The sequence below is a fragment of the Acomys minous genome (assembly GCF_964271855.1).
Source record: "Acomys minous genome assembly, chromosome: 10".
NCBI lineage: Eukaryota > Metazoa > Chordata > Mammalia > Rodentia > Muridae > Acomys > Acomys minous.
Window position 1 is genome coordinate 63,306,641 of NC_140491.1, and position 25,976 is coordinate 63,332,616.

Sequence of the window (25,976 nt, forward strand, 5' to 3'; positions counted from 1 at the left end):
GGGATGGACGGGGGTGTCGGGGCTCCTTGGGGGTCGTCACCTGACAGCAAGAGACCTCCCCCAGAAGAGCTGTGCGCCGACACTGGCGGAGCCGCGGTGGAGGGCCCTGATTGGCGCGGGTACCCTGCGGAGAGAGAGAGAGACCATTACATAACGAGGGTGCGCGCGCGGGTCTGTGGCTAGTGGCTGGATGCGTGCCACCCGCCTCCCCTCCGGGCCCCCGGCGCGTGCTCTCACTTGAGGTTCCAGAAAGTCGGTCGGCTTTGGGCCTTGAGCTGTGGTTTTTTGGCTTTAATGGGTTTTGTAAGGGATATATATATATATATATATAAATAATTTTTTTTTTAAATTCCAAGAGGCTCTAACTCTGCATCCCATGCCCCACAGGATGAAAGGCCGCCTCTGCCAATCATTATAAATTATGTATGTTGTGCAGCTAGAAGCCGACCGTCCTCTTGACCTCTTTAGAGTTTTTCCATTTGCAGGCTTTTTTTTTTCTAGAATAATCTAAAGATTCGTGGGCATTGTTTACTTCTCAACAATTTCTCTACTGCTAGATTTTGGAAGCACACCTCCCCCACCCCACCCCACCCCACCACACACACACTGCTCACTTTGGTGTCTAACAGGATCAGTGATATTTGGGTGATAATGTAGCATTATGAAGTTTACTAGGAGGATTTTGTGTACATTTAGAAGCAAGCAGTTTATTAAACATGTTAACTTGAAAGTTTGTATTTCTTTGGACTCTAGGTTTGGATTCCTTAAATAGTTTTATATAGTATTACTTGAAACCCAATCCTAGAAAGTAGACCTGAACTGGAAGCTTCTCACTTTCTAAACCTGCTCCCTTCTGGGCCCACCCCCTGGTGGTCCTGAAGATGAGGGATATCAAAGAGCTGAAGTCAACAGGGTGTGATGGCGCACACCTTTAATCCCAGCACTCCAGAGGCAGAGCAGGCGATCTCTGTGAGTTCCAGAAGCCTGTCTACAAAGTGAGCCCAGGACAGCCAGGACCACAAGAGAAACCCTGTGCGTGGGTGGGGAGCGCTGAAGTCTTCCATATTTTACAAAATATCTTATTTAGAGAAACAAACCTGCAATATAATAATTTTGCAGATGCAAAATTAGAGTTCTTGTAAGAGTCACTTGATGCTTTCTAAGTTTTGAATTGACTTACAGAATGCTGTCCCACATCCTGTAGGCACAATAGTCTTTTTTTTAAAACATGTGTCAGGAGCCAGGAGTGGTGTCAGACGCTTTTAATCCCAGCACTCAGGAGGCAGAGACAGGTGGATCTCTGAGAGTTCAAGGACAGCCTGGCCTACAGAGCGAGTCCAGGACAGCCAGGGCTGCACAGAGAAACCCTATCCTGTAGCGGGGGGGGGGGGGGGGGGGGGGGGAAGTGTCAGGATAATAAGAAATAACTGGGACAGGGCGTGGTGCTTCCCATCACTTGGGAAGCAGGGGCAGGTGGATTTCTATGCATTTGAAGACATCCTTCCTGTTATACCTAGTGAGTTCCAGGACAGCATGGGCTACAAAGTTTCTCAAAGAAAAGAAAAAAGAAAAAGCAATAGAACAAGAGCAGACTCCCAAAAAGCCCGGAGTTTTAACACACCTGCACATCACCGAGTCACTCTGAGTTGTCTGGATTTCAAACACAAAGAGGGAGCTGCAGCCAGAGTAGAGAGACCACATTGTAAGGAGCAGCACTGAGCTGATGACCCACGGGGTCCACGTGTGACAACCGCTGAGCGAAAGTTAACACCCAAGGGCGTTCCTTAGGTACGTGGAACTGAAGCTAAGATAGGCGGAGACTCACAAAGCAAAGGCAGCGGAGGAGTGCTCCGTACGCAGTGAGCCTGGGTAAGCAGTGGCTGCATAGTCACTGGTGATCATGGTTTTTATAGCCAATTGGGTTTTTGTTTTGTTTTGTTTTTAACAATACTGAAATAGTTGGAGTCAGGCCCTAGTCCAGAATGGAGCTAATTCAAGTTAAGGTGTTCAGATTTGGGTGGAGGGGTGGCGTTTCATCTGAGACAGGATCTCACTATGTAGCTCTGACTGTTTTGGAACTCACTTTGTAGACCAGGTTGGCCTTAAACTTACAGAGACTTGGCTGCCTTTGCCCCCAATGTGCTGAAATTAAAGGGTATACCACTATAGCTGCCGTGCATTCAGAAATTTGTTGACTTTATATTACAGCATGAATGTTAAAATGTAGATTACAGTTCTTCCAACTATATGCTAGGCAGAAATGGGGACAAGTTTGGCAAAGATGGCTAGGAGGAAACTATAATAATAAGTAAATACTATTTTTAAAAAATTTATTGGGGGGGTATGCATGCCTTGGTGCATATGTGACAGTCAGAGAACAGCTTGCAGAAGTTAGTGGTCTCCTTCCATATGGCTCTTGGGCATTAAAGTAGGGTTGTTAGGCTTACTGGCACATGGTTTACCTGCTGAGCCATCTTTCCAATCCCCCTCCCCCCCCCCTCGCTTCCTGTTATAGCAGGCGGAACCTAGGTTCTTGCTCAGCACCACTGCTGCGCTACATCCCCAGCTCCTCAAAATTACTAAATGAAGTGGTAAGAATTGCTCCATTTCTGTTAGCAGTCACAATTCAATCAAGAAATTTGAAAAGAATAATCCCTCTAATTGGATCATGTGGTTTTTGAGAGCTACATTATAACAGCAAAGGGGGTGAGTAAAAAGTTGTAAAAGAGTACCGGGTAAGTCTGATCATAAGAGGGCTGCCCACCTGGGCATGGTGACACACGCACTAGGGGAGGCAGAGGCAGGTGGATCACTGTGAGTTTGAGGCCAGCCTGGTCTACAAAACGAGTCCAGAGCAACCAAGGCTACACAGAGAAACTCTGTCTCGAAAACCAAAAGAAGAAATATCTGACTACGGCCTGGTGAGCTGTAGCTGCAGTGACGTCAGGCAGCACGCTCGGAGATGAAGAGAAGGCTTGGAGTAAGGAGGGTGCAGGCCTCGTCAGAAACAGTTTACCTGTGCATGACTCTAGCCCTCTCAACCAAAGGCCAGCCATCAAAATGGAAGGTCAGCAACCCCTAAGAATGACAAAACGTCACATTCTGTATGACCCAGTGAGGGACGAGGGCAAGGGTCTGTAGTGTGTGGGTTTGTTTGGTCTGTTTTGACAGAGTCTTACTATTCTGCTCAAACTGTTGACGTGTGTGTTCAGCTCGTCTCCCTAGATCAGTGTTGAGTAGCTGAGACTGCAGGCCTCTGCTTCTACACTCAACTCTCAGCTATCTTTTTGAAGGTTAAAAGCAGTTCCTTATGGGCTGGAGAGATGGCTCAGAGGTTAAGAGCACTGGCTGTTCTTTCAAAGGTCCTGAGTTCAATTCCCAGCAACCACATGCTAGCTCATAACCATCTACAATGAGATCTGGTGTCTCCCGGTATGCAGGTGTTACTTGCAGGCAGAATATGTATACATAATAAATAAATAAATCTTTAAAAAAAAAAAAGCAGTTCCATACTAGTTCTGCATTGCCATAGGATGAGCAACTTATAAAAAGAAAAAGTTTAGCACTCAGGCAGCGGAGGTAAGCAGAACTCTGTGAGTTCGAGGTCAGCCTGGTCTACTTTAGCTCTGTAAAGAAGAGAGGGGACGTGTAGAGATTCAGTTCATGGTCAGTTGGCCCGTTGCTTTGAACCTGTGACAGCACATCACTGTAGAAGTTGTGCATGGTGAGGCAAGGCCACTCAACTTGTGGCAACAAACATGCAGTGGGGAGAGAACTAAGGCATTGCCTTGGATCCCGTGTCTTTTTTTTTTTTTTTTTTTTTAAGCCTGTATGGTGGGTAGGTTACCTGCTTGTGTGTCTTTGTACCATATACTTGTTTAATGCCTATGGACACCTCAAAAGGACATCAGATCCCTGGGAAGTGGAGTTACAGACAGTTTTAGGCTGCCGTGTGGGTGCTGGGAAATGAATCTGGGTCTTTTGGAAGAGGCTTTTAACCACTGAGCCATCTCTCTAGCCCCAGGTCCCATATTTAAGGTGACCTCCCGAGAGCATCATGTTAGGACTAAACCTTTAACACATTTCTTGGAGTTAGGAGGAATTTAAGACCCAAATGGTTTATGATGCTGTGAAGAAATTACTTGAAAGTTGGAAAGTACTTTCAGTGGGCGTGGTGGCACACGCCTTTGATCCCAGCACTCAGGAGGCAGAGGCAGGTGGGTCGCTGTGATTTGGATGCCAGCCTGGTCTATAGAGCGAGTTCCGGGACAGCCAGGGCTACAAAGAAAAACCTTATCTAGAAAGAATCTAGAAACCGAGGGGTGAGGGGAGAGGGAGAGGAGAGAGGAGGCGGAGAGAACTTACAACTCAGAGATCACAACAGACTCGTATGCTTGTAAGAACTGGTCGAGGCATTCAACACAACATACCAGGTGATTGTATAATGACTAATAGACAGATCTTGGAATATTGATTTTAAAAGGGCAAAACAATCAGGTGTGGTAGCACGTGCCTTTCCTCTCAGCACTTGAGAGGCAGAGGACTATATAGATAATTCCAGGCTAACCAAGGCTTCATAGCGAGACTGTCTCCAAAGAAAGGGGTTGGAATATAGACAGGTAGCTCAGGGGTAAAGAGCACTGACTTTCCAGGGGACCCAGGTTCAATTCCCAGTACCCACATGGCAGATTGCAACTGTCTATAACTCTAGTTCTCAGGGATCTGATGCTCTCTTCTCAGCATCCCACATGCACCTGGGGCACACGCACTAACACATCCACACATTCACACGCATAAAAAGGAAAGAATTTTAAAAAGCAAGACATAAAGATTGTATGTGTAGGGCTGGAGAGATGCTCGGTGGTTAAGAGTGCGTGTTGCTTTTCAGTGGGCGCGGACAGTGGCAGCAGGCAGGTGGGCATGGCTCTGAGAGCTTACAGTTTATCCACAAGCAGCAGGCAAAGACTGGACCTGCCTTGGGCTTTTGAAATGTCAAAGCACAATCCCAGTGACACATCTCTTAATCTTCCTAAGCAGTCCGCCAACTGTTTGAGCACTCAACCCATGGGGGCTGTTCAAACCACTGAGCCAGATCCCAGGAGTCCAGCTGAGCTGTAAGGCCAGGGTAGCCACTGGCCTCTGCTGCGTAGGAGGGCTTGGGAATGGGAAGGGACTTGAGTCTGCAGGCAGCCTAGGAGGAAGGAGCAGGTGAGCAGAGGAGCGCATAGCTTCCCTTCCCTCCCTTCCCCCGCCTCTTAAGCTTTCCTATCTTCCTAGACCCTTTCCTACCCTGCTCCTTGGACGCCTTAAGGACATCCTGGAACGCCTGCCCTTCCAGGTGTTTTTGGTGGCATTATCAAGCTCTGCGTGTCCCATAGGGCTACCCAGGAAGCACCAGCCTAACAGCCGTCTGTGCCTTCCTCCCTATCTCAGCCTCCTCAGCCGTCCATGACGCCTGTCCTCACTCTCCTTAGCTCAGCTCCTCCTGGCTTTGTTGACACTGTCAGCTCCGAACTGCTCTTTCCTGCCTTTCTGAAAGGCAATAGGGGCCTAAGGACGGCACTGCATCTCCATTCACCCCCTTCATGGAGCACATGCCGATGCTTGTCAAAGCCAGCAGGCCTTCCTGAGTTCAGCCTGGTACACAGTGGAATGGGTGACGTAGGATACAGACTTATACAAAAGTACACCAAAACTGTTGGCTCTGTTTCTTAACAATTAGACCTTATTATACAGCCCAGCTATCCTATACAAGAGGGAAAAGGGTGAAAGGGAAACAACAGACCTTTTGGTATCTGTTCCACAGGACAGATCCTGGGGTGTCTCTGGCCTGTATGCTGGTCATCTCCCCAGTCCACGTGTGCACGTGTTGCAGAACCTGTAGCCTTCTCTTTCCTCTCTGCCTGCGTCTCTCTCTAGTGGTCTCCTCTCAGGATCTCTTTTTCCCATTGATTTTCGATTAGAAATACAATAGTCTGGCCAGAGTCTCTGTCTGTTTCCTGAATTCCAGACCCAGGATGGCTCCATCCAGTCTATCACAATGTCAGTCTCAGTGGGGTATCCGTGGGGTTTCCAAGCGCCTTCACCTGGGATAACGCCTCCTGTCCTTCCCACAAAAACCATCGGAACTATGAGAAGCCGATGGAAAGTCAAGTAGTGGGTACTGCCCTGGGCCCTGTTCCTCGGATGGTCAGGTCAGCCTGTGCAGTCCAATCCCGATCCTGAGGGTCCCGGCAGTTCTTCAGAGTCTGTGACTCTAGGAGAAAGCCAGGCCCAGCACCCTGGTGCTACCTCATGCCAGCCCTGGCTTCTGTTCTTGTGCTACATTTCTAGCCACTGCCAGGCACCCTTGTACTTGGGAGACTGTCATGCCAAATCAGAACTGACATGTTGGGGAGCTGCTGGCATCCTCACCTATTCCTCCCCTGCATGCCAGTCACCTGAACAACATGAGTCCATGCTGAGATGGGACAGATGCGATACTTCAGAGGTTTTAAGGTGTGGCCGGTTAATCTTCCTTTCTCCTCTTTGCCCATCCTTGCCCCAGTGAAGATTGTGATCCGGGGTGACAGGAACACGGGCAAGACAGCTCTGTGGCATCGACTTCAGGGCAAGAAGTTTGTGGAAGAGTACATCCCCACGCAGGAGATCCAGGTCACCAGCATCCACTGGAACTACAAAAGTGAGCTCAGCCCCTCTCCTCCCTGTACAGTGTAGTGTCCCGCCTTCCTGCTCCTGGAAGGTACTTTCTGAAATTGAGAAGACATTACCCACGTGGGAAGCCCCACTAGTTACAGCTGCATGTGGGTCACCCCATCTATGAAGTCCCTCCTCCGTGGTACCTCACCCCACCTGTGAAGTCCCTCCTCCGTGGTGCCTCACCCCACCTGTGAAGTCCCTCCTCCGTGGTACCTCAGGCCCACGGTACTCAAGGTTACAAGGAAGCAAGCACAGACCTTCAAAGACTAGAACTCCTGGGCACCTCTTGGAACAGATCCGCCCATACGCATCAGCAGCACACGAGACGCTGTGCCCCGTAGGCGTGCACACTGTGAGCCCTGGCAAGGGCTCATCGCTGCAGAGCAGCGGGCCTGCTTAGCCCCTGCCTTCCCCTTCTGGGTCCTGGGGTCTCCACTATCCTTTGGGTTCCCTTAGCTCCAGACATCCCAGAATGGAGAATGGCTGCTAAGGAGGGGTTGAGGAATGAACAGGCATGTGGAAAATGGTCTCTGTTCTCATGAGGCAACTCAGGGCTGGCAGTGTCAGAGAAAGCCTCTGGAGACATGGGCAGATGGGCAGGAAGGCAGAGGGCGCTGGTGTACATATCAGGGCTACAGCTAGCCTGGGCCTGCTCAGGTGACCCAGCATAGAGCGCTAGCCTTTGTAACTGACCTGCATTCCTGCATTCTGCTCAACTGTCACTGAATGCTGGCGGCTGCGTTGTCTTTTCATCTGTCTAGGGTATGAGTGCCCATTCAGGTACCTGGAGTGGCCCAGGGCCTCGAGGGACAGCCTTGCAAACCATCCAGCATGCAGAGGCCTCAGGAAGCTAGTGATAGCGGAGTGCCCCGCCCCTGTTTGGGAGTCCAGCAGGGGCTGTCATACTACGCACTAATCTGAGAGTTTTCCTTGTTTCAGCCACTGACGACGTAGTGAAAGTTGAAGTCTGGGATGTAGTTGACAAAGGTAAGGTGTATTTCCTCCTTAATGCTCTCCACATACACACACCTCATTTGTGCATCCTAATGCTCATTATTTTAGGTCTGGCTATTCTCCCTCGGGTCTCATGTCCTACTTAGCCCTGTCACACAGAGCCACTTGTGTGAAGACACAGGCACCAGCTGTATCTTCTCAAGAATATGGGAGGTTTGGGTTTGCTGCCAACTATTACTGTCTCCGTTACATCAGAGTTTCTGTCTGATCCCTCTCCTACTTGATCTAGTTCTGGGTCCTGGCCCCTCCCTCACATGTCAGCTAGGCAGGGTAGATGTCCAACAGTGGACCTGAAACACACACATTGCTGTTTTGAGCGTTTGTTTAGTGGATGAGCTGCTGACCATTGGGAGGGATGGGTATGCTTAAAACTCTGACCCTTATGAAGCTGTTGCCAACGCCCTCCTGTGTGCTCCCTTGGACACATTGGGCCCTAGAGTCTTAGTAGCTTGGCAGCCCTGCTCCGAGGGGAACAGATTATAGCCCGAGCATTCACAGGGTCCCACTGTCAAATGCTCTTTTCCTGTGTGATGGCTTACTGCCATACTTCTTTTTACAGACAAATGCCCACAAGGCTCTTGTTTGACTTGGGTCCAGTTTATAGCTACCTGTTGGACCCTCTGGCACTGGGGCAGCCCTGACTACTGAAATGGACAGTGTAAGTGGAGTGCACCAGCACAGTAGAAACATACAAGGCTGCACCACGAATCAGGAAGGCTGTGAGAGGCAGGGGCAAAGTCAGATGGAGCGAGAGTATGGCATAGTTTGGACCAGGGCTTCATTCAAACAGATTTCCCACGTAGAGTTTTAATTGGATTTAGAGAACAGACAAGCTGGAGTTGCATGTTGTTACAACCTGTGTTATTTGTGTGATGGAGGTTAGCAACCTGCGGAGAGCAGTTCTTGCAGAATGGGTCACCCAGCCACACAAAGACCTGTCCTCGTGTCCTCATGTAAGGCAACAACGGATCTCCTCCTCACAGTGCCCTCTTTGTGGCATCTGGTCTCATTCTTACCTTCTCATGTTAGCTCATAAGCTCCTCTGTGACCCTGGAGGTGACACTGTACGTGCATGCAAGTGGTGCTGAGCAGTGTGATATCTCACACATAGTGCTCCCTGGTGCTGACATTGTACGTGTGTGTGTGTGTGTGTGTGTGTGTGTGTGTGTGTGTGTGTGTGTGTGTAGGTCCTGACATAGTAGACATGACCTCTGACCTCTCAGAACCCTGACTTTGACCTGACCCCTGGCCTAATCAGCATAGCTGTGCTGCATGTCCTCCAGTTCAGGACTTTGCAGGAAGATGTGTCTTCAGGCCTCTGGTTTCTGGCTCAGGGTGTGCTTTCTCCTCCCTCCTCAGCCAGGTTCCTTCTGAATGTGGGTTTGGATCAAGTGCTGAGGAACAGTTGAAGCCACTTTTTTTCTGTGGTTCCAGCAGTAACGCAGCTTAGTTTTGGATGCCATCCACTGAGCCTCTGTTGACCTTGGTGTGTCTGTTCTCCTCTGAATGTTCGTGTGTGCATCCTATCTGAGGTCCATCACTGTATGCACTGTGACAGCAGGAGTCACATGCACATGAGGCTGTGACCGCCATCAAGTCAGGAGGTACTTGCTACTGCTCCACAGAGGGCCCCCCACTTTGGAACTGTAGTTCCTTCCTACGCTCTTGCCTCAGGTCTGCTCTCCACATCTGCACTGGTTGTACCGGGGTGCACTATTCTATAGAGAGGAGTCAGGACTTGGGGCTCGGTATCAGATGGGACCATAATGCAGCAGCCTCACCCTCTCACTCAGGACCCTTCAGAGTGGCATGTCACTCCTTCAGCTGGCCCCAGAGCCCAGGAAGCAGAGATGACCCCTCCACTGCCCAGCAGCCATGGAGCACTTTTCTTCCTACTGTGCTAGGCTCAAACATCCTCTACCGTCCCACTCTCAGGTATCTCCTCAGATCCTTGCTCAGCTGAGATCAGGCTGGGTCCCAGCAGGGAGAGCCCCTAACTCAGGGACTGCCTACATGTTCATGGCTGCTGTTGCCTGGTCACCATAGAGAGGCGGGAAACACTTTTAATGGGAAGAAAGGCCCTTCCTGCCTCTCTTCCCTCCCCCACCCCTGTGGTCCAGTCTGTGTCCATAGCAGCAGAGGACCTTCAGATGTGAGAGAAGTTAAAGCAACGAGGGGCTCAAGGCCAGTGGGTAATTCCCCAGAGGCCTGGGCAGCTCAGCGGCTCAAGCTTTGTGGAGGCAGTGCTCACAAGTCCTTGTTCAGAAGCTTGAAAAGGGGAAGTTGACAGAAGTAGCTCAGCAAGTTTTTTGCTTCCCCTGGCCTCGCAGGCCTCCCAGCTCCTGCCCAACACTTCTCTTCTGCCCTAAGAGTGGTTCCCACAAACACTTTACACCAGCTTGTGGAAGATGCTGGCTGTGCTAGAGGCTCACACCCTGAATGGCCCATGAGGGGCAAGCTGACCCATCCACTGCACCTGAGGAGGAGAGAGGCTGATTCCCCAGGCTGACCTGAGTATGGCAGCTGCTCAGCTGGGACTTGCAGAGTGACATGGAACTTGGTGTTTTAAGCTAATGAATCTGAGCTTGTTCTCAGGAGATATTTGTTTGCTCTGGATTTCCCAAGGTTGTGAGCAGCGCATTTGACCAGTTGGACACTTAAACATGAAAAGGAGGATGGACGGTGATGTCAGCTTTATCTCTAGAGTCCAGTGTTGGACTCCAGACAGGACCTGTGGCGGTCTGCCAGATAAAGACACTTTAATATCCAGGCGGTGGTAGTGGTACAGACCTTTAATCCCAGCTCTCAGGAGGCAGAGGCAGGTGGATCTCTGTGAGTTCGAGGCCAGCCTGGTCTACAGAGCTAGTTCCAGCACAGCCAAGGCTACACAGAGAAACCCTGTCTCAAAAAACAAAAACAAAAACAACCACTTTCATAACTGACAGACAGTGTCAGGCTGGCCTGGCCTTCTCTTCTCCCAGTGTGCCAGTCATAGTGGTACAGGAGAGCTGTTTAGGGAATTCTAGATTTGGTCTTTCAGTAGAGAACTTTCATCTCAGGCTGTCTCTTACACGTCCATGAGAGCTGGGCTCTGATGAGGGACCCCTGTCAAGGCAGAGCTGAGCCTGTCCTGCTCTGCTGGCCTAGCTGGTTCACACAGTTCCATGTCTCTCAAGGCTGAGTGAGGGCCATCTGCACCTACCAGCAGCTTTTCTTAGGTTTAGAGGCCAAGTAGAGCTCAGTCCCACACGGCATTATGGCGGGTAGTAAGGGTCTGAGGAAGGATGCTCCCCACTTAGCAAATCCTGGGCCCAACAATTCATTCCTAATTTTTGTTTGTCTTTTAATAAGGAAAATGTAAAAAACGAGGTGATGGCTTGAAGACGGAGAATGACCCCCAGGAGGTGAGCCACATTGTCAGGTGGGTCTGTGCCAGTGTCTTGAGCAAGGCACTCAGGGAGGTCTTCAACCCTTTACACTCGGCCCCCTGCCCACCCTGAGATCCTGAACATTGTGGTTTTGCTGTAGGTGCAGTGGTCACTGACTGTCCTGCACTACTTTGAAGACTGCCACCCATGTTAAAAGTTAGGGTTACTGCCTGCTTAGGGTGTCTGCCCCAAGTGAGTGACGCCTGTTCCACTTCACTCTGCAGGCATCACAGTGAACTGAATCGTGTGACTGGCCTGTACAGGGCTATATTTTGCATCTGTCATAGTGCCTTTGCTTTTACTTAAAAGTGCTGCCATTTCTTGGAGATGTGGCTGTGGCACCGCAGGTGGAACCAGCTGTTCTCTGTTTGCTCCCTGGAAGCTGTGGCACAGTGCACATGTTTGTGTGGTCCTTGGATACACCTTCCTTCCAGCTGTTTTAGGGAACTCTGCCCTGTCTTCCCCCTCAGTGGATAGAACACCTCCTCCTTCTTTAAGGCTAAAAACTTACATGATACATACCCACTCCGTGGCCTTTTTCCGTGTGGAGTGTGTTCTGGAACTCATCTTAATGCGTTGATTTTTTTTTTTCCGTTTGCATTTTTATTTGTCTTGTGTAAATTTGTTGACAGTTTCATGCATGTCCATACTGCGTTGTTTACCTGCTCTCTGGCCTTGCTCCCGCCCCTGCCATCCTCCCCCCTCCTCCCTGTCCTCCCTGTCGTTGCCATCACTCCCTTCTGTGCTTAATGACCGGTCTGCAGTTATCCATTGGCATTTGTTGTGCTCACCGTTGGATACACAACTGAAGATAATGCCTACTCCTCCCCAGAATCCATCAGTAGCCGAAAGTTTAACAGGATGGGGACCCCATGAGAACTCAGCTACCTAACCCGTGATTGGCAGGTGCAGTCCTGTGCAGGCCACCGCAGCCGCCATTTCCCTGAGTCCACTCTAGCGCTGTGCACTGCGCTCTCATTTAGTCCAGCACCTTGAGCACCCAAAAAGAAAAGATTTTTCTGATGAAGGATGAGAGTAGCATTTATCTATGAATGTAAACATAATGTTTACAGTGCAGTTTTGCTCCATGCCAGCTTAGCTAAAGAACAGCTCGAGCCCACTCACCCCACCAGTGGCCTGACTCCCCAGCCGTGAGGCTTAACCAGGTTTACAGCACCATTGTGTGGTCCCGTCCCCCCCCCCACTTTGGAAATCATCTTAGGGGGCAGCTGGCAGCTCCAGCACTAGCTTCTGGCTGTCCTAGGGCAGAGCTCCTTCAGAGATGGCGCTTGCTGCTCCAGTTCCCACAGCCAGTTTTGTGTGCACCCACTAGTGTTTCCTCAGTTTTGTTTTGTTTTTTCCAAAATGAAATGTTTTAGATTAGAAAAGACCCATTTTGTATTTTTAGATGTGCAAGGTACACAGGCATGGAACTTGGCCAGGCATACAGTCTTATTTTTCTTTCTCCTATTTCTAGGCGGAGTCTGAAATGGCCTTGGATGCTGAGTTCCTGGACGTGTACAAGAACTGTAATGGCGTGGTCATGATGTTTGACATCACTAAGCAGTGGTAAGGGGGGCAAGAGCTGGCAGTGGCTGCATGCCCTCACATAGTACCATGTGATTCCTCTGTTGGTGTGGAGCTTCCTGCCATGCCAGCTGTGGGCAGAACTCCTGACCTAGGGGACTGAGGCACCTATACCACAAGATGGGCAAAGATTCATACCGATACAGAGGTTGGGGCAGGAACTGCCTTGGGCTGATAGCCAACACTGTTTGCGATTAGGTGCCACCTTCCACAGCCTTGCTGTTCTGAAGATACCATATAAAATTTGTCAGAACCAAGTAACTCACTAAGAAGACACAGCTAAGGTTTGTGATCACCAAGGACAAAACAAAGTGAGCAGTGGGTCTAGAGGTACAGCCTCCTGAGACACCACCAAGCTCCATTGAGGGGGCACATCATGAGAAATGCGCTCAGGAGACTGCATTACACACCATGGTGAGGCTGGGAACCTTTCTGCCACCAACAACAGGAAAACAGTCAAGAGACTCCCAAGTGCCCCCAAAGCCTTGCTTGCTCTGAAAAGCAATCTCTTAAAAATACTATGTAGTGGGCCAGACATGGTGGCACACGCCTTTAATCCCAGCAATCAGGAGACAGGCAGGCGGATCTCTATGAGTTCCAGGCCAGCCTGGTCTACAAAGTAAGTCCAGGACAGCCAAGGCTACACAGAGAGACTCGGGGGAAAAAAAGACAAAAAACCCACTATGTAGCCAGGCATGGTGGTACACGCTATAATCCAGAATGTGGGAGGCAGATCTATGAGTTCAAAGCCAGTATGGTCTACAGAGAGAGTCCAGGCCAGCCAGAGCTACACAATGAGACCCTTCCTAGAAACCGCACTACATTATAAGAGGGGAAGACCCTGGCGCAGCCCATCTTAGAAGCTGCCTTCAGGAGCTCACTTCGCCTTTGCAGTTCTCTTATTAGCGTTACATGTATGATCTATGTTCACCTTGGCAAGAGCAGAGAAAGGCGTTCCTTTCCGTCACTGCCAACAGCTGGAGCGGGCCAGCCAGGTTCTCTTGCATCGATCATGCACAGTGGAACCTGACTGGACTTCTGTTACTTAAGAATAGTCACATGGTTGGGTATACCAGCCTCCACATGTGCACATGCTAAGCCTTGGAGTGCCGTTGGCACTGTGCATGCCATTGATCCTGGTTGAAGGCTCATAAGCCCATAGAGCCTTAGTAGCCACAGTCTACACAGACATCATCTCCTGCGGCCTCTGCACAGTAGTCACAAGTCCAGATGGAACCCAGCTAGCCTAGCCCTCTATATGCTTGCCTGACAGGCTGCCAACTGGCATGTGCAAGAAGCTTCTGGGAGTTAGAGGAGGCAGGCAGGGCCGTAAGCTCCAATTGAGCAGTACACATGTGTTATAGACACCCATATGCAAAGCATACAGGTACAGAGCAGAGATGTGCATTTCGCTTATGTGGGTGATGGTAGTCTGTTGGTTTAGTACTTGGGACATGGCTTTGCCCGTGTGACATTGTGTCTAGACACTAAAAGCCCCTGTACTCCACTAAAATGTTCTGTGTTCTTTGCAGTCTTAACTTCACAAGACCCTGGAGCTGTCAGGGAGGATTACAGAGGGGCAGGTAGTACCCTGAAGAGTATTGAGGACCCCGCAGCTTGGCCAGTGTCAGGACATGGGGTTTAGCCACAGAGTGCATAGGCGGCTAAGCCAGCTCAGGAAGGGTGTACAGATGCTCACTGGGAGCCATGAGGCTTCGTAGGCCCAGTGCTCACAAAACACCAGTCATCAAACCATAAGGACCACAGCCATTTCTTAGTGTCTGAGATCCCTAGCCACCAACATGCTCAGTTTGCATATTGCCTGGAAGTCGATAGGCGCTGTTCAGAGCCAGAACACTGAATGTGAAGGATGGAAACCACCAAGCTCACACAGCTGCCGGTTCAGGCCAGTGAGCACACGTCAGGTGTCTTCAGGCGGATACAGCAAGGACAGGAGAGGCTGCCATAGTTACAGGCATGTAGCATTTTCATTGCTTGATAGGGAAGCTGGGTCATACTTCACTGGTTGTGGGAGGTGTTTGTTAATGGATTTTATAGAAACTAGGTCTCTGTGTAGCTTAGGCTAACCTGGAACTGAGTATGTAGCCAGACTGGCCACCAGCTCCTAATCCTCTTACCTAAGCTTTCTGAATACTGAGGTTACTGGTATGTACTGCCATTCCTGGACCCCCTTTGGCAGAGCGGGGAAACATAGGTCCTGGAGCCTGGCATAGCTAAGCAAGTGCTCAGCCACTGACCTGCCCCTGGCCCTGGTTTGTCTTTATAAGCCATTTAGAGCCATTGGGCTGACTTGTAAAATGGAGCTACAGGGCACTGCAAGCTAAGTCAGTCTTGAAAAGGTCTGTAGACTGTAGACAGCATGGTGTACTGCAGATAAGGAAGGACACTTCAGTGATGGCTCCCTGAGGCAAGAGCCAACAAGCAGAGAGAAGTGAATGAGCTGCAGCCCCAGCCTCAGGGTGTAACACAGCTCAGGGACAGGTCACCTCAGGATATGTTCAGTTCAGAATAATGCGACAGACAGGGAAGGCGCCAAGCAGTTCTTTTTTGGGAGGTAGGGTGTGTGTAATGGAGACCAAAAGACGTGTGGGAGCCAGCTCTTTCACACTACCATTTAGCCCCAAAGATCACTGTCAGGGGGCTGGAGAAATGCCTTAAGGTTAAGAGTGCTGGCTGCTTTCCCAAAGGTTGTGAGTTCAATTCCTAGCACCCACATGATGGCTTACAACCATCTGTAATGAGATGTAGTACCCTCTTCTGGTGTGCAGTTGTACATGCAGACACAACATTGTATACTTACTAAATAGGTAAATCTTTTTTAAAAATCACTTATCAGGTCATCAAGCCCAGCTGCAAGCACTTCCACCCACTGAGCCACCCCACTAGCCCTTGAGGTTTCATAGGGACAAGGATTGACCAATTAAAGGCAAGAGAATGGAGCACCATGATTTGAGTTGCTGGAGAACTGCGCTTTCCGGGAGAGCCAGTGGCAGGAGTGCAGGCTGAAGGCTGTAGCACTTGTTGTGCAGCTCTGAGCCCTGCCTGAGGTGACAAGTGCTCTGGGGAGTTAGACAGGTCAGTAAACACAGCTAAGGCAAACCACTCTCTCCCTTTTCCAAGGACCTTCAATTATGTTCTCCGGGAGCTTCCCAAAGTGCCAACCCATGTGCCGGTGTGCGTGCTGGGCAACTACCGTGACATGGGCGAGCATCGAGTCATTCTGCCAGACGATGTGCGTGACTTCATTGACCACCTGGACAGGTGTGTGCTACCAGTTCGCCTGTGAGGAGGTCCTATGCTGTGCTCTGGTAGAGGATGCTTGTAGACACTGGGGCCGCAAAGGCAGGGCTCATCCTATGTTGGAGATACAATGACAGCACCCTGGCCTAGACAGGGATTATGGCCGGAGAGGGTGCGGAGTTTCAGGTCTCCACAAGATGGTAGTGCTGTAGAAGATGTGAAGACCGTATGCCAGGACTGGGCCTGCCTGGCCCGTCTGGTTCTTCAGACCACTCAGGAGTCAGCTGCAGAATGTCCTTAGCGGCCTGCTGCCAGAAGGAAGCTCGGTAGGCAGGACACGTTAGACTTGGGTGAGTCAAGCCACAGCGCCCACCAAGTTCCTTTGTCTTTCTCTGAAAACAGACCTCCAGGCTCCTCCTATTTCCGCTATGCTGAGTCTTCCATGAAGAACAGCTTTGGCCTAAAGTACCTGCATAAGTTCTTCAACATCCCATTTTTGCAGCTACAGGTAAGTGCTTACCAGGGAGGGCAGACAAGTGGGTAGCCATCACCTGTGTGGCTTTGCACACGGAGTGGTCTTCTCCCTCAGCCTAAGAGCGCGTGGGCGCCGTCTTGGAAGCTGACCACCAACATGAGTTTAGTGGGCTGGAGATGGCACATACAGCACTCAAAGCAGTGGACCAAAAGTGAGCTAATGTTCCGGCTCCAAGAACCCTGGGAGTCTCAGTCTAACAGTGCAGGGCCCTTACTCCCCTGTGGGGCACTGACAAGTGCAGACCCCCTTTCCCAGATGAACATGTAGCTGTGGAGGAGGTCCCAGTCACACAGACGTGTCTTTCATCAAGAAGCAGGTTCCAGGACCTGCAGCTTCTGTGACGACATCCAAATTCTGGGCCAGCTGTCCTCTGAACCATAGCCCTCTGGCCATCTCACGGAGAACAGGAAACCTGGAGCCTTGCCTGCACCATCTAGCCTTCCTGCTGTAGATGGCCTGCCAGGGTGAAGAGTGTCCCTCTCGGAGCCTTTGGGTGTATAGCAGTGGCGCAGGCTGTACATACGTGGTAGCACAAACCTGTGATCCAGCGTTCAGAACAGAGTCAGGAAGGTCACTTCGGGCTTAAGGCTACATAATGAAGCTTAGTAAGTGCGAAACCCGTCTCAAAAGTGAAGTGCTGGCCATAGTGGTCCACACCTGGAGTCCCAGCAGTAGGAGGTGGAAGCAAGAGGCCGAGCAGAAGTTGAAAGCCATCCTTTGCTGTGTAACAAGTTGAAGACCAGCCTGGGCTATCCGAGTCTCTTCTCAAAAACAAAAACAGTTGGTGCAGAGGTAGATATCCCTACCCACTTCCCACTGCCTCTGGCTTATACATCTACATTTGTCAAAGCCAGGGAACCAGTGTCTCTATAAACTAAATTCAAGGCACCATCTGGTCTCCCTCCAGGACCCCACCCTGCTTAAGGTGTGGTCAGTGTCTTTGGTCCTGAGCTGTGCTGTAGCTTCTCAGAGTGAAGAGCGGCCGGCTAGGCAGACAATGGGACAAGGCTCTGGACCCTAATCATAGGAACGAAGACCAACCACTGCACACATCCCTTTGGGAACCAGCAGCTGAAGCAGCTTGGTGTCAGGTCTCTGGTCTATAAGAAAAGGCTAAACAGGCCTAGCTGCCTTTCTGGACCTGGAGGCCTGTAGCCTCCCTTGTGTCTAGGGATCCTTCACACTTTATCCAAGACACAAAACTCATAGGGTAAAGGCTGCCTTTTCCTAATCTCGGTCTCTTTTTGAGAAACATGAGATTCCTGTAAGGAGGAGGGGGAATGCTGAGGAGCCTTGGGTTAGGAAGAAGACCAAGCCTTCAGGATCATAAGGAACCTCTCCTAGAGCCCTCCCATTGGAGACTCCTGTTGTATGACCACACCTTTCCTAGGGAGACACAGTACACTTGTCAGCTTACCCCAGATAGCAATCACAACAGACCAAAGTGTAGACACCACAAAAGTCCAACTTGGTGAACCAGTGAGGTTTATTGGGGTTACTTCCAGGATTATGGGTGAGGGGTTATTTACAGGAGCAGAAATGACTCAGAGCTACATCACCGAGGTCCACCCCACCCCAGAACGGTGCCAGTTTACACAGGCTGGTAACCTGGAGCATACTGCAGAGTCTGCAGGCAGCTCAACAGGTCAGATGATGTCCTTTCTGCTTGATTCTGGTCTAAACCTCTTCCATCAGCTGATCTGCTCTGAGTCTTTGTCCTCTGAGAGTTATCCCTTTATCTCAACTTTCTTCCCACTGAAGGGAATTCTCAACTTTTATTACTTATTGGGGCAGAGAGGGTCTAGTGAATCTGGTCAGTTTCAGGGACTTCTGAAGCTGTTTTGTTTGCCTTCTGCTTCAAAGAGCCCATCAATATGAGCTGCTTCAATCTCAGAGGAAACTCTGTAAATGAACTGGTCACACTGCTCCACTCTATGAGAGCTTTACCACTGCCTTCTGCCAAGGGAAACAAAGGGATGCCAGGATAGCCATTGGTGCTCCAAGCCGTAGCTAAGACCCAGACCGACATAGCTTCCCTCCGTGCTCTTCACAGGGAATCTGATGGCCACTGTCTGTTAGCAGGGCGGTGGCACCCAGAAGTAGCCTTGGGTTGAAACATTCTCTCTTGGAGGGCTGGCTGCTCTTCTACAGGATGGCACTTCAATTCCTAGCACCCGCAGGTGCCTCACAACTCTCCATTTGCAAAATGCCCTCTATGCTGTGTGAGCACCAGGCATGTATACGGTGCATAGGCATAGCATGCAGAAAAGCCATCTTTATACGAGAAAAACCATTAAAAAAAGAAAGAAAGAGCCGGGCGTGGTGGCTCACGCCTTTAATCCCAGCACTGGGGTTGGCAGAGGCAGGCGGGTCTCTGAGTTTGACATCAGCTAGTGCCAGGACTACACAGTGAAACCCTGTCTTGAAAACATCAAAAAAACATTATGTGCATGTTGGGTGTGGTGGTGCACACCTTTAATCCCAGCAACTCAGGCAGAAATGGGAGCATATCTGAGTTCGAGGCCAGCCTGGTCTACAAAATGAGTTCATGAACCACCAGGGCTACACAAAGAAACCCTTTCTCTAAAACAAAACAAAAAGGACCAGGTGTGGTGGTGCATGCCTTTAATCCCAGCACTTGGGAGGCAGAGGCTGAGGCCATCCTGGTCTACAAAGCAAGTCCAGGACAGCCAAAGCTATACATGGAAACCCTGTCTCAAAAACAAACAAAAAACCCCTATAATTCCACCATTATTTTTAAATCACCAGTCATTGGTCAATATGCAGGCTAAGGTCTAAACACAGTGCACCTGCTGTGGCTGTCTAGGCTTTTCGTGGTGTAGCACCAAGCAAAGTAGAGCCCTCATCAGTCTGGTCTGCCTGCACATTGGTCCAGGGTGTTGATCTGCAGCATTCTCATGTATTCCTTTTCTTTTGTTTCCTTTGCTATGTTTTTCAAGATAGAGTTTCTCTGTGTAGCCTTGGCTGTCCTGGAACTCACTCTGTAGACCAGGCTGGCTTTAAACTCACAGAGATCCATCTGTGTGCCTCTGCCTCCCAAGTGCTGGGATTAAAGATGTGGGCCACCACCGCCCAGCTCATCTATTTCTTTTCCATTTTCAGAATATAAACAAACCCCTGGTCTCTTGGTCTGTGGTTACTCCCACTTTTTTGATTTGGCTTGTTTGTTTGGTGCTGAAACGCCCCCACGGTGAGCCCGGAGCAGCCCTGTGCCAGGATCCTATGTTTCCTGTGAAAGTAGTGCCAGTCCAGCAGGGCCTCTTTCAGTTAAAAACACAGTCCCTCCCTTCCGTCTCCTGTGCTGCTCTCACAGCCTGGAAGCTGCTGCATTTTAAGATTAAATTTAAAAGTGAGAAGCCATGGCAACTAACAGCCATGGCAACTGGTCTCCAAGGCCTGATCTGATCAACTCTGTTCATCAAGCTAGAAGTGTATGGTTTGTCTGGTCTGTACCTGGCAGTTTTTCACCCAAAGTTTCCCCTGGGGCTCCCCACATGCTTTAAGCACCCACTGTCATGGTTTTGTGGCCTGAGAGGCTATTGTAAGAACAGAAAGTGCTAGTGACTAAAGGTATGTGGAAACAGAAGATGGCACTTTCTCGTGTGGTTCCCTGTGACTGACCTGTATCCTCCAAGCCACACAAGCTGCTGCTGCAGGCAGCCAGACCTCGTGCCTCTCACAGGAAGAGACATACTTAGCTATGTCCACTTCCTCTACAGAGGGAGACATTGCTGAGGCAGCTGGAGACAAACCAACTAGACATCGACGCCACACTAGAGGAGCTGTCAGTGCAGCAGGAGACCGAGGACCAGAACTACAGCATGTATGTGAGCCAGCATCTACAGATAGGCCTGACCCAACCACCCTGAGTGGGAAGGGTGGGTGCTGCACCCTGTTGCCAGTGGGCCCTAGTGTCAACAGAAAGTACTATGTACGTGGGGCAAAGCAGTCAGCCTGAGTGTTCTTTAGCCAAGACTGTAGTGGTACTCAGTGCAGAGCATCATGGAGGATAACTGCCTGTCTCAGCCTCCTAGGGTAAGTGCTCCTTAGTGGTACTCAGTGCAGAGCAACATGGGGATTTGACTCAACAGCTCATCTCAGCCTCCTAGGGTAGGTGCTCTACCATTGCCCAAAGCCCTTCCTGTTCATCTATGGAGGGTTTTAATTATTAATGTGGACTGATGAATAAAATATGTAGTCAGTCCAGGACTTGTCTAGAACAAGTGGATTGATACTGTGGAGCAGCCTCAATTTTCCCACATCCCTCTCAGTTATAGACAGTGAGGACACATGCTCCTGAGGGTGAGCTGTGGTGGCTCTTGCACTCTATACACCCACAAGTACTTTGGAGCCAACAAACCTACAAAGTGCTTAGACATCCGTATGGCTCCCACATGTGGATCAGCACTCCATCCTGCTGGCCATGATCAGCCACACCTCCTGTCCACTAGTGTTTGGCCAACCCAGATCCTGTAAGAACAGTTGCTCCTTTGTAGACTCTGCTCATGCAGCTGCTCTGAGACTCAGTTCCCCGGGCTGGTACCAGTGTAGAGGGAGAGCATGGCCTCTGAACTGCAGTGCTGAAGAGACAGATGATAATGAGGCTGGGAAGAGCTGACTGGCAGGCAAGCCTTGTCCTGTGTCTAATGGTGTAAGTGCAAAAGGGGCCCTGATGCCTGACAGCCTTGGAGAATGAGATCAACAGGAAGCCGGTTCCTCATTCGCTGCCCTTTTGCCCCTCCTAGCTTCCTTGAAATGATGGAAGCTCGAAGTCGAGGCCACGCATCCCCTTTGGCAGCCAATGGGCAGAGCCCATCCTCAGGCTCCCAGTCGCCAGTTGTGCCTCCAAGTGCTGTATCCACGGGGAGCTCCAGCCCTAGTACCCCGCAGCCTGCCCCCCAGCTGTCCATTGGTGTCTCGTCCACCTGCCCCTCAGCACCGTCTCCTGTACCCCCATTGGAGGCCATGCCCTCCGCTGTACACCCTTCAGCCCCAGCTCCAACCCAGCGTCGCAGTATCATATCTCGGCTGTTTGGGACCTCATCAGCTGCAGAAGTGACCCCTTCACCTCCAGGTAGGCCTGGGAGCAGCCCTCTCAACGTGTAGATTTGGGGCCAGCTTCTGGCATCTTGAGCTTTATGTCCCTCTCTGGAATGTCCCTATGCCCCTGACAAGCCACATGGACCAGCCACTCCTTGGCCTGGTTCTAAAGCAACCTGTGGCCTTGAGCCAGGGTGCCTGTATTGTCCAGTCCCAAGCCCTACAGGCACTTTTGGGGCTTGCCTAGCATGGAGGCAGGGACCACATAAGGAAGAAACAGCATTTCTCTACAGAGCCAGCGCCAGCTCTAGATGCCCCAGCAGGAGTCCAGAATGTTGAGGATTTTGTCCCTGAAGATGGCCTTGACCGAAGCTTCCTGGAAGACCCAACTGTGCCTAAAGACAAGAAGAAAATTGAAACTAAAGGCCCACAGCAGGATAGTGACAGGTAAGGGTAGATTGGCAGAGCTGAGCATAGGACCAGCCCAGCATAGCTTCCTCATCCCATTGGATCTCCAGGACATCACTGGGGGTTGTGGACACGGCCCCTCTGGTGCTTGCTGGGTTGGCTCTGAGGACAAAAGCTGAGCTCTGGCTGGAAGAACTGAGGAAAGGACTGAGGCCACGTGTCAAAGCCTGCTCAGTCTGATCACTGCCCCCCTGGGGTACATAGACAGCCAGCTCACCCTGCCGCGGCACAGTTTTTGGCCATAGCAAACTAGAGAATATTAAGCTGGAATCTTCCTAGGACAGCAGGAACCTTGGCAGGTGGCCTAGCAGGAACAGGGCTACTCTGAGTGCATCCTGGCTCAGTCTCCATGTAAAGTGTGATGAAGGCCACCTGGGTCTCTCCATATGGACCCAGACAACACACACACACACACACACACACACACACACACACACACACACACACACACACACACACACACACACACACACATCTTCTAACAACATCCTAAGCTCTGAGGTCGCTCACTCCAGCAGATCAAATGTTGGATGATGTTAGCATCTCCAGTACCACCATGTTCTAGGGGACCGAGCACTTCCTTTCTAGAAGCACAAATAGATTAGAGGCTTCTAACTGGGATCCTCCCTCATGATTGCCCCATTAGCCAGCAAAAAGGCAGTACTTCCCACCCTTTACCCCACCCCCACCCCTTGCAGCCCAGAAGGTCTTGCTCCTAGAATATGGCACTACACACAGGGCAGCTCTGCAGGCAGTGGGGCGAGCAGTCAGCAGCACACAGCTCCCCCTTAGAAATTCTCACTGCCTCCTCCCTCTTTTGCAGTGACGATGGGGAGGCCCTAGGAGGGAATCCAATGGTAGCAGGTTTCCAGGATGATGTGGACATAGAAGACCAGCCACATAGCAAATCCCTGCTGCCCTCAGACCCCATCCCCAGTAAGAACATCAGTCTCTCAAGTGAGGAGGAAGCTGAAGGACTGGCAAGCCACCCCAAAGTGGCCCCTCAGCAGTGCTCAGAACCTGACGCAAAATGGTATGGACTGGGATTCCCAGGGTGTGGCCAGCTAAGGTTGCGGCAACCTAGAGTGGCCTCAGAGTTCCTGACATTTCTTCTTATGTGAAGGTCTTCCACCAAGGCCTCACATCCACAAAAGAAGAGAGCTCCCACACGAGCTATGCCACCATGGTCAGATGGTCTCCCCACTGGCTCAGAGCCTGAACTCAGCAGTACCAAGCCAGCCACTGATGGCTCTCATAGACCTCAGGAAGGAAAGGACAAACAGGTGTCATCAGAAAGTGATCCTGAGGGGCCCATTGCTGCCCAGATGCTGTCCTTTGTCATGGATGACCCTGACTTTGAAAGTGATGAATCGGACACACAGCGGAGAGTGGTAAGGACAGGTTCTTGTCTGGGAAGTTCAGCCTCCACCCTTCCAGAGAGAGAAGACAATCAAGGTCTGTTTCCCAGAGCAAGGTCCAAGGAGAGCCAGGAGACTGTTCCCCACTCCAGTGCCCCAGAGGCTCAGTCCTTTGTTTTTACTGTGTTACTGGAGCCTGTTGGAGAATGTGGACAAGAGTCCGGGGGAGGGGGTCCATTGTCCACATGAAGGCCCTGCTGGCCTCTGAATCTAGGTCAGGTTAAGCCCATCTGGCCCCAGCCCCTGGAGTCCCAAGTGGACTTACCAACCTTCCTTCAAAGGTTCCATGCAGTGTTCCTACCAGCTGCTCTCTTTCCAGGGGGGGTTCCCAGTAAGAGAAGACCTCTCTGATGTTACTGATGAGGACACTGGTCCTGATCAGCCACCCCCACCCTCCAAGCCCCCAGTCCCTGCTTTCAAACTGAAGAATGACGCAGATCTCTTTGGGCTGGGTCTGGAGGAGACGGGACCCAAGGAAAGCAGTGATGAAGGTAGGATGGCCTGGAGCTTGTCCCTCTCCATCCTGTGGTGCTCACTCCTGTGTTAGACATCCTAGCCTGCCTCTGCAGGCTGTGGGAGTTTCTAGAGTGGAGAAACTCACTGTGCTCAACCTAACATCGGCACTGTGGTCCAGAATGGCTATGTAAGACCGTCACCTGCTCACGGCTCCCTGTGGGTCCCCACCACTATTCCAGCTGCTCTACCAACACTCAGGGCGTTCAGGTATCCCGGGATTTTTAAACAGAAGTATTTTGGGGGAAAGTGATAGCTGCCTAGAAGTGCTTGTTTGGAGCTACAGCCCAGGGCAGATGTGGGCCATCTCAACCCCAGCAAACAGCTTAGCTTCGGACTGTAGAACTGGTTCTCAGGCCCAAAGGGAGTGGGAGAAAACAGTCCCAAGGCTCACCAGCACAGAAATATATGAAAACCCCTATTGCTGGTGGGACCAGGCCCTGCTGGGAATGGGTTATCCGTAACAGCTGTCTGACCATACAAAGTGGTCATGGTAGGAGCTCAGCTGTCTTTCTTGTGCAGATAAAGACAGCAAACTTCCCTCTAAAGAGAAGAAGAAAAAGAAGAAGAAAGGCAAAGAGGTACTTGCCCTGCCCACCACTCATGCCTGCCTGGGCGGCCCTGGGTGCTGGAAGGTGGGTTGCACCTCTAGGCGTCCATTGACTGTTCTGCTCTTCATGACCTTCAGGAGGAAGAAAAGGCTACAAAGAAGAAAAGCAAACATAAGAAAAGCAAGGACAAGGAAGAGGGCAAGGAGGATCGGAGGAAGAAGAGGAAGCCCTCGCGGAGCAAGGAGCAGAAGGCTGCAGATGAGCTGGAAGCCTTCCTGGGGGGCGGGGCCCCTGGCAGCCGCCACCCTGGAGGTGGGGACTATGAGGAGCTCTAGGCATACCAGGGGCAGTTGATTGTCCTGGGAAGAGGGGCCCAGTGGTTGATTGAGGGAAGCTGCTGGCTATGCACCCAAGTTCCCAGGACCACCTGTCACCTATGTCCCCCAGCCATTGTGTCTGCCCCCATGTGGTCTGGCCCCACTCTACATTGATTTTTGTCCTGGAGACCTTGGTGGTGGTCAGGCCTTGGGTCAGGCGCTGCAGGTGCTGGGCCTCAACCCAGCAGAAGCCTGCTCTGCAGGGAGGGAGGGGACAGAATAAAGTTGCAGCTGGCTTGGTGGGCCACCTGGCCCTCCCCAGAGAGAGCTGCAGCCAGTCCCCGGTGTTTCTCAGGGATGTGCCTGGGGCCGAGAAGGGACCCACCAGGGTCTGTTTACAGAGGCAGGACATAGGGCTGCTTGGCTTCTCAAATGTCCACCACCCAGCCCCACTCCTGCTTGCCTTCCCGAGCTCTCCCAGGACCACAGCATGGCTTGGGTTGTGGACCTTCTTCCCCATGGACCCAGAGCAGGGCCTGCCCTGAGCACAGATGTGTACTCTGGAGGGTGTGGCAGCATCTGCTACTGCAAAGTGGCCCAGGCCCCGCACTGGGAAAGACTGGCAAGAGAACACAATGTACTACCTCTCCTGTGGGAGAGGCACTAACAGCCTGCCACTGTGTGCCAGCTGCGCCTCTGCCTGTTGAGCGCCTGCGCAGGTGAGCCTAGAGGGCTCCTTCTTAGACACTCCACCCAGACTATAAAGCTCTCTGATTTTACTGCAGTGTGTGACTGTTTCTGGTTCCTTAAGCTGCTTGAGATGAGACCAACCGGTCTATGGGGCAGGTGTCATCAATCCAAAGAGCCATATTGGAGAGGTAGCAGTTCCAAGAGCAGAGGATCAGTCCACAATGCTGGTCCAAAAGGTGGTCCAAGGACTTCTGCCTAGCCGTGCCACGTCAGCCAGAGAACCAACCTCAGTTACTGCAGGGAGAGTAACGTGGGATCTCAGGCCCTGGGGGAAGGCAGTTGTGTCCCACTCTGCTCTGTCTCCCTGCCTGATTGGGGGGGGGGGGCTGCAACTGAGTATTCGCCCCCGCTGGCAGCTCTCCACCCTCGCCCAC

At 51.2% G+C, this 25,976-nt stretch overlaps 1 protein-coding gene and 1 long non-coding RNA gene across 3 annotated transcripts in view; one reads left to right on the forward strand and one right to left on the reverse strand.

The window, feature by feature from the left end:
• LOC311606967 overlaps window positions 1–6,536 on the reverse strand; it is a 7,640-nt gene extending 1,104 nt beyond the window's left edge. Inside the window, exon 1 of the long non-coding RNA XR_014782481.1 lies at window positions 41–6,536. This is a non-coding gene — a long non-coding RNA (uncharacterized lncRNA). The remainder of the gene's footprint in view (window positions 1–40) is intronic.
• Window positions 1–25,636, forward strand: part of RABL6 (RAB, member RAS oncogene family like 6) — a 25,856-nt gene extending 220 nt beyond the window's left edge. The window contains exons 2-15 of one of the 2 annotated variants that reach the window (XM_084798411.1): window positions 6,548–6,682; window positions 7,639–7,686; window positions 11,065–11,117; window positions 12,619–12,710; window positions 15,870–16,010; window positions 16,392–16,497; window positions 20,265–20,368; window positions 21,291–21,619; window positions 21,879–22,032; window positions 22,877–23,086; window positions 23,177–23,444; window positions 23,791–23,962; window positions 24,507–24,565; window positions 24,673–25,636. In XM_084798411.1, the coding sequence (XP_084654537.1) occupies window positions 6,548–6,682; window positions 7,639–7,686; window positions 11,065–11,117; window positions 12,619–12,710; window positions 15,870–16,010; window positions 16,392–16,497; window positions 20,265–20,368; window positions 21,291–21,619; window positions 21,879–22,032; window positions 22,877–23,086; window positions 23,177–23,444; window positions 23,791–23,962; window positions 24,507–24,565; window positions 24,673–24,870 (2,069 nt within the window). In that variant the 3' untranslated portion in view covers window positions 24,871–25,636. The remainder of the gene's footprint in view (window positions 1–6,547; window positions 6,683–7,638; window positions 7,687–11,064; window positions 11,118–12,618; window positions 12,711–15,869; window positions 16,011–16,391; window positions 16,498–20,264; window positions 20,369–21,290; window positions 21,620–21,878; window positions 22,033–22,876; window positions 23,087–23,176; window positions 23,445–23,790; window positions 23,963–24,506; window positions 24,566–24,672) is intronic. The other variant, XM_084798412.1, reaches the window with a different exon arrangement.
• Window positions 25,637–25,976: the final 340 nt, after the last annotated feature.